The following is a 7,103-nucleotide window of genomic DNA, read 5'->3' as shown; positions in this document are numbered from 1 at the left end:
TTAACCGATATCTTAAAATTCATTAATAATTTGAATACTATAGATACTATTAACGATGTTTTCTGAAATTTTTTACATATCTTTAATGGTATGCTCTTTCGGCCAGCATTTAACAATATTGACCTCCTGCTATGTACCTATATTAATTAAAATTGTTTAATGAGCTTAAAAGTTCCGTAATACCTTATTTGTTTGCCTCCTCATCAATAATAATAATGCACTTAAATTATGTATAAGTACTTACTACCTATTACCTGCTACCGCACTACCTCGTTCCATTCAAAATGCTGAACTCACAGAAAAGTTTGCAAATATTCATGGTCAGCAAAAGGAATTTTACAACACGTGTCATTTTGCAGCAAAAATGCTTGTAGTATTGTAAAATGAAGCTCATTAATATTAATATTTTGATTTATTACCTATAAATAAAAGTTTTAGTTTTTTTGTGTTATTATCGAGTAATTAATCATAACGTCTTTATAAATTAACAGTTAATTAAAAATATTAGCAAAAAGTATAGGCGGTCACGGTAACTGCTTCCATACCACGACTACAAAGGACTTACGAAAAGACTTACGACTCTTTTGTATGCCTGAGATTTGTAACTACTAAACAATAAAGTTTTTCTTATCAAATGTATCAATTTGAAGGAGCGTATAAGCATTGCTAGAAAGAGGGCGGATATTCCCTCGAATATCTTTTATCACTTTTAGCAGAACGTCAGTAACATTTTTCCTACTAGCGCTCCCATTCGAATACACCACTGCGAACACATTCAGGCGCAAATGAAAAGGACATTGCATGCATAAATAACATTCGATTTGCACCATCAATTTGATAAATTTGATAAATTTCCGTTCATAATAAAATAAAAATAATATTGCTTTGCCACAGTTGCGCCTGTTGTGTGCGGTAGGAAACAAGTCATATACATTTTAGTATCTATTGCTACTTCCTCTTCATGTGTAGATACAGTATGTACGGGTGTACGTGGTACTAGATTGTCGTCCTTTTTGGTTTCATTTGTTGGTTTTTATGAATGTTGCGGTTTCGCTTATGATGCATAAAAAATCACTTTTAGTCTTGCTGTGAATTGATTAATTGACAAATCCATCAGTGCTTACATTCCTGTGGCAAGCCACTAACAAATTCAATACTCAAAATACTGAAATACTCAAAATATTTAATTTATAAACAAAATATGAATTAAGTTTATCAATACATGTCATTTAAATGGTAGATACAATATACGAAAGACTTTATCAGACACTAATAATTACAGAATATAACAATAATGATTAATAATACAAATTACTGAACAGACCTGAGACCTAAAGACCTAAGAATTATTATGTGATTATTGAGTGGTCACTATAAACTGAATAATCACCTAACGAATTCAATCCAACTCAGACTGCAGATACTGTAGAGAAGAGAGAGAAACTGCATATCACGTGGTTGGGGAGTGCCCGGCAATGATGCCGAAACAGAGAAAACACCTAGAAGATTATTTCATGGATTATAAAGGTTCTAGACTAGGAAAGATAAGCTCTATACTGTTTTTCATTAAAAAAATCGAGCTTGGAGAAACACTCTAATCCAACTCAGACAGCAGATATTGTAGAGAAGACAGAGAAACTGCATACTCCACGTGCATGGGGAGTGCCCGACAATGATACCGAAACGGAAGACATACCTAGGAGGGTATTTCATGGATTGTGAAGATTCTAGATTAGGAAAGACAAACTCTATACAGGTTTTCATTAAAGAATTTGAGCTTGGAGAAACACTCTAATCTGGCACAATAGATCTTTTAGGTCGCAGTGCACTATCGCTTTTCCCAATAATAATAATAAAATATTAAAACGACTTACCCTATAGTACAAAAATCTATCTCTTCGTCTACTATTTGATGTGAGTTTACCAAACCTAAAAAGTATTGAGTAATGATATGATTCTTTTATTTTAAACTAAGTAATGATATATAAAAACAGTGAAGTACATAAGTATATACCTATATGATATGTATATATTTGAATTACATTATAAACTGATCATTTATAGTACAATAATCTTTTTTCTAGTACTTGGTATAATATTACCAACTTAAATAAATAAACTTACTGCCTTAGTTACGAGTAGTTCCGTAACTTACCATAGAGTTTCACTTTTTACGTTATTTATAAGATATTATTCAAACTTTGTTTACATAATTTTAGTCAACGTGTGTTTGAAATTCAGTAGCATAAAGGTATGATATGATATCGCAAATGTGTGGTTTAGTCAAAGTTAATTATTTTTACTCTATTCAAAATGTAAGAATGCCATTATGGTTTCTAACTTCATGCTTTCTAACTATAACATATAAATGACTCTAAGCATTTTAATGGATCTTACAGTTTGATTTGGACACTTCTTTTAAATTGTGAAGTACAAAAGTAATACTAGCATTTATATTAGTAATAATTGGTGCACTAACATGACATTATTTCTTAAGAACACACGTTCCAGAGATGGCAACAAATTAAAGGTTCAAAAACTTAAACATTCCTGAAACAAATGAAACTCTAAAATATGTGCTATGTAATGCCTACATAAAATCTCTTATGAAACATTATTCTTATTAAATATATGCTCTTACGCCTATTAAAAGCATATGCAGACATTAATAGACATTCTACTCTGTACTATATTTAATCTGTAACTGGTACCAATATGAGCCAAGAGATATATACCTGACAGCTTGATGTCTACCAATAACTACCTATATTTTATATATATTTAATTAAACTAAATATTTATGTATATAAATATTTATGTATTTTTCCGAAGTTCCGAAAAATATTTTTTTTCAGTTTCACTGCCCCTAATACGACTCTCTTTTGAGACTAATCGACTTACACTACATTTCTGTATTAATCTCAAACTTATTTGAATTTTAGAATACTTAATAATTCATATTAATTTATATATAGTATAAGTATTTACGAAACTTTTCACAAGGTAACAACACACTAATCCTTTCAAAACTTTTCTTTTCAGAAAAAACTAGAAAAATATATAACAAATTTAATCCTTTTAATACATTTCAGTTTGAAATTTATAACAAAATAAAAGATTTCCAGAGGATGTGAACTAAATTTTTTGGCAAATTAGCATTAAATCATAATAACCCGATTTTGGTCGTAAACTTGCTTACAATTTAGTTGCTGGAAAGTTAGTAGAAGTACTTTCCCAAGTTTTTACAATTGTTGTATGTTGATAAATTTGAAAAGTTTGAAATTAAGGCATCTGCGCTACTAGTTTCCACACAAAATAAATAGAGTAAAAAATTGTGATTTTGAAATATGAAGTTCGTGACAATAAAAACTTTAAGTCCTTACAATTTGCCAGCAAAATAAAAATTCAAAAACTTTTTGACAATAATAAATAGTTATAAGTCTAATAATAGCCTTAACTTAATTAAATATTCGGACTATCATATATAAACATTTATATTAAAAAGAAAATATCTTTTATTTCAAAAAGATATACATATATTTTAATACAGTATTATTTTACATCATTAGAGACAAAAATAGTGTTGGCGAAAATAGTTTTAAGTGAACTAAAGGTATTACTGTAATAGGTATATGTCAAAAATAACAATTTCGAGAAAATTAATTTAACCTTTCATCTCGTAGATTGCTCTGTTTGCGAATAATACTCATATGTTAGTGTATCTATAAAAAGTGAAATTTATGCATATGCGTAAACATAAACGTTTATGTGTCTCAGCTAATATATCCTTCATATACATTGTTGCTTGTTAACACTTGAGTGGTTGAAGAATGCCTATATTAACAACAATTTTATTGTGTTTCTGCAATGGCAGTAAACACGCCATTTTTGCTGGAACATTAACACATTTTCTGTTTTAATGTCCTTGCCAATTTATTGTTGCACTTGTTTGGCAAGATACATGCTTAGTGTCTATGTGTGCCTTGAAATACGTAGGTAATAGCTTACACTTAACCCAAATCCGTACGAGTGTATTAGCGATTGCACCGCAAAATGTGCTCGGTAGTGACTGTGCAGAAACGAGAATGCGTGTGATATTTTCACACTTGAGAACAACAGTCATATGCTGAAATTTATATATTCATACGCAATTCAACACTCATGCAAGGACACGCACCCACAGCGTGATATACATCGTGATCCATGTTCCATGTATGTGCTATGTAGGCACATGTAGACTATATAGACTAGAAAGGATATCATTTTTCATGATTATGTTTATTGGCATTTTTATTTTTATTACAAGCAGTTCTTTTATTACCGCAAAAATTTGTGCATACAGCAATACGAAAAGTGTAGTAGATATTTGTTGCGTTTATCGCAGTGGTTTTTGTCATTTTTTCGGCTGTAAAAATGGTGCTAACCAGAACTGTGGACAGATAAATAACCCACAAAACATTTATACAACACAATATTTATATTTTCATGTCAGTTATTTCAAATTCATTATATAACATTTGCGTGATTTCTGTATATATTTACGGGTGAAGCCAAATGGATTAAAAGCATTTCTATTATTGCAGATTGTGAATGAATATACCGATTGGGATCGCACGTCGCAACATCCAATAAACACACGAGACACTGCTGTCGCTGCATTATCTGATGCACAGTTTGTGGCACCAATTATTCGCACTGGTGACATACTTGCAGCACAAGCACCGGCGCCTATGTCTAATACTCAAAGTCCTTCTACCAAAGATGGCGACTCGATAGCCCCACCAACAGGGCGCTGTTACTTTTATGTGTTCGATTACCAAACAAAGGACGGTGATTATCCACAGCGTATGGGTACTGTGCATGGCGAGGACTTACCATATTTATTTGGTGCACCATTAGTTGATGGCTTTAGTCATTTTCCACAAAACTATACCAAATCTGAAATTGCACTCTCTGAAGCCGTTATAATATTCTGGACAAGTTTTGCAAGAAAAGGGTAAATATAATTTTATTAATTGCTCTTTTATCGTGTGACATAAATTTAATTAGGATAAAAAGCAAATATTCATTAACCCTATATGGCATGATATGGTAATATTACTTTCAAAAAATGCTTACACAAAAGATATATAAACACAATTATAATTTGTACGTTATATTATAAAAATATTGAGAATAATTAAATAGGAAAATACTATTAATATTATTTATTACGTATAACTTTAATGCAACCAATTTGTTAAAACATTTTAATATTGTAACTATTACGATTCGGTTAATAGTTGAAAGTGTTGGATAGGATATTATTATAATCCAAGGCAGAATGGTTAACCATGACTAGAAAAGGCTCTTGTGCCATATTTAATTAGAATCTCGAATTAAAATTGGATACAGATTAAAATTTTTATGGAATCTTTGGGATGAATTCACAAAGTATTTATACTTGAAATTCGATAAGGCTCATAGGAAGATAAATTAAATTTTTGAAAATCACTAGTCACAAATAAAGTAGAAGAGGTTTAAGTGCTATCCCAGCACTATTGTAGGATATTCATTGACATTATATTCTGTTAAAAATAGTAATTAATAATAATTTAAAATGGTGTATATAGAACTATTACAAATTGAAGTAGGATAACAACTTTAATATAGCGTAGTGGTTATAAGAAATAAAAATAGGCCAACGAATACAAAATTTAATTTTTTACAATTGAAAATTTTCTTTGTAGCAATCCAAACGAGCATCACAGACAGGATTTTCTTCCAGCGTCGAAGGAACGTAGCCGATTCCGATCTATCACATGGGATAATTATGATCCCATGCATCAAAAATACATCGAAATAGGTGAGTTTATTAACTACACGTACCAAAAAGTATTTAAATGTTATATTAAAATGTTAAATAAAATGTGTACATGACCATACATATAATTCGTGTAATGAACTATTCAATAGTAATTTCCAGATTGATTTGAATTCTAAAGTAAAAATTTTTTTTTATATTATTTTATTTTTAATTATGTATCTTAAAAACTAAACATAATGCAATTAAGCAGGTGCAAAAAAGGAATCTAACCTTTATAATAAAATGCAATGGATTATATATGTTATATCAAAATTTATAGCAAAGGAAAGAAAGTCTAGATATTGTGGTATCAGAAAGCAACTGTTGCGCTATCGGATTACTATGCTAGTGAAGTTTCACTTTATATTTTTGGCCGCATGTTCTAATGACGTCTAATGACAGTTGGGATTCCGAGATCGTTGTGGATATGTACATTTTTGAGATACAAAGGAGCGCCGGTTATTTGTCTAAGTAATTTGTTTTGAACTCTGTATTTTTTCGATATTAAAAGCACATGCTTTTATGCTTGTTCTATGCCATAGAACCAGATGGGTTTTAAGATTGAATTATATACCAGGACTTTATTTTCCAGACTTAGCTTAGAGTTTTTATTAATAAGCCAATGCAGCTGCTGTGATTTCAATTTTATTTGAATTTTTTTGCTTTCAATGTGCTTAGTCCAAGTTAGCCTTCTATCAAGATGAATGCCAAGATATTTTACATCATGTGACTGGTGTATAATGATGTTATTCAACTTAACAGGGGGCACGTTTCTTTTCGTAGAATAAACGGGACATGTACACTTTTCATTTCGTTTACTATTATCTGCCATTTTGCTAGTCACTTCTTCAATAGACTTAAATGAGTCGAGAGACTTTGGGATGACCTCATGTAATCATTGTTAGAACTGAGAATTGCAGTGTCATCCGCGAAAGTAGCAAGTACATGATTTGAGAGTAGTGGGACATCAGTTGTGTAGATAATATACAGGAACACCAGCCATTATGTCGATTATGTCGAAATCATTTCAAGAGAGATATCCTCTAAATTTTCTAGAGGATATATATGAATACAATAGCTGATGCATATTTTCAGGAAAGTAATACTTTATTTTATATGTTAGGCTATGTCCAAGAAAGCGGCAGAACAGTATTTTTTGTGCTGAAAGACAGTATAAATATCTTTAGCAATTCTGTGAACTTGCTCAATAGTGCCATGTCCGGTTCGAAATCCAAATTGATGCTTTAGTATCACATTG

General features: G+C 30.7%; 1 protein-coding gene across 1 annotated transcript; it reads left to right on the top strand.

The window, feature by feature from the left end:
* Positions 1-4,583: 4,583 nt before the first annotated feature.
* LOC119663491 (neuroligin-4, Y-linked-like) lies at positions 4,584-5,845 on the top strand (the record flags this gene model as incomplete). The annotated part of the gene is made up of 2 exons (XM_038073099.1): positions 4,584-4,996; positions 5,730-5,845. Coding segments are annotated over 2 exons (529 nt in total), but the record flags the coding sequence as incomplete, so codon positions are not given.
* Positions 5,846-7,103: the final 1,258 nt, after the last annotated feature.

This window comes from Teleopsis dalmanni, unplaced genomic scaffold, assembly GCF_002237135.1.
Source record: "Teleopsis dalmanni isolate 2A unplaced genomic scaffold, ASM223713v2 unscaffolded_contig_0472, whole genome shotgun sequence".
NCBI lineage: Eukaryota > Metazoa > Arthropoda > Insecta > Diptera > Diopsidae > Teleopsis > Teleopsis dalmanni.
Note: the sequence above shows the minus strand (reverse complement) of the source record. Positions and strands in the feature narration are given on the sequence as shown.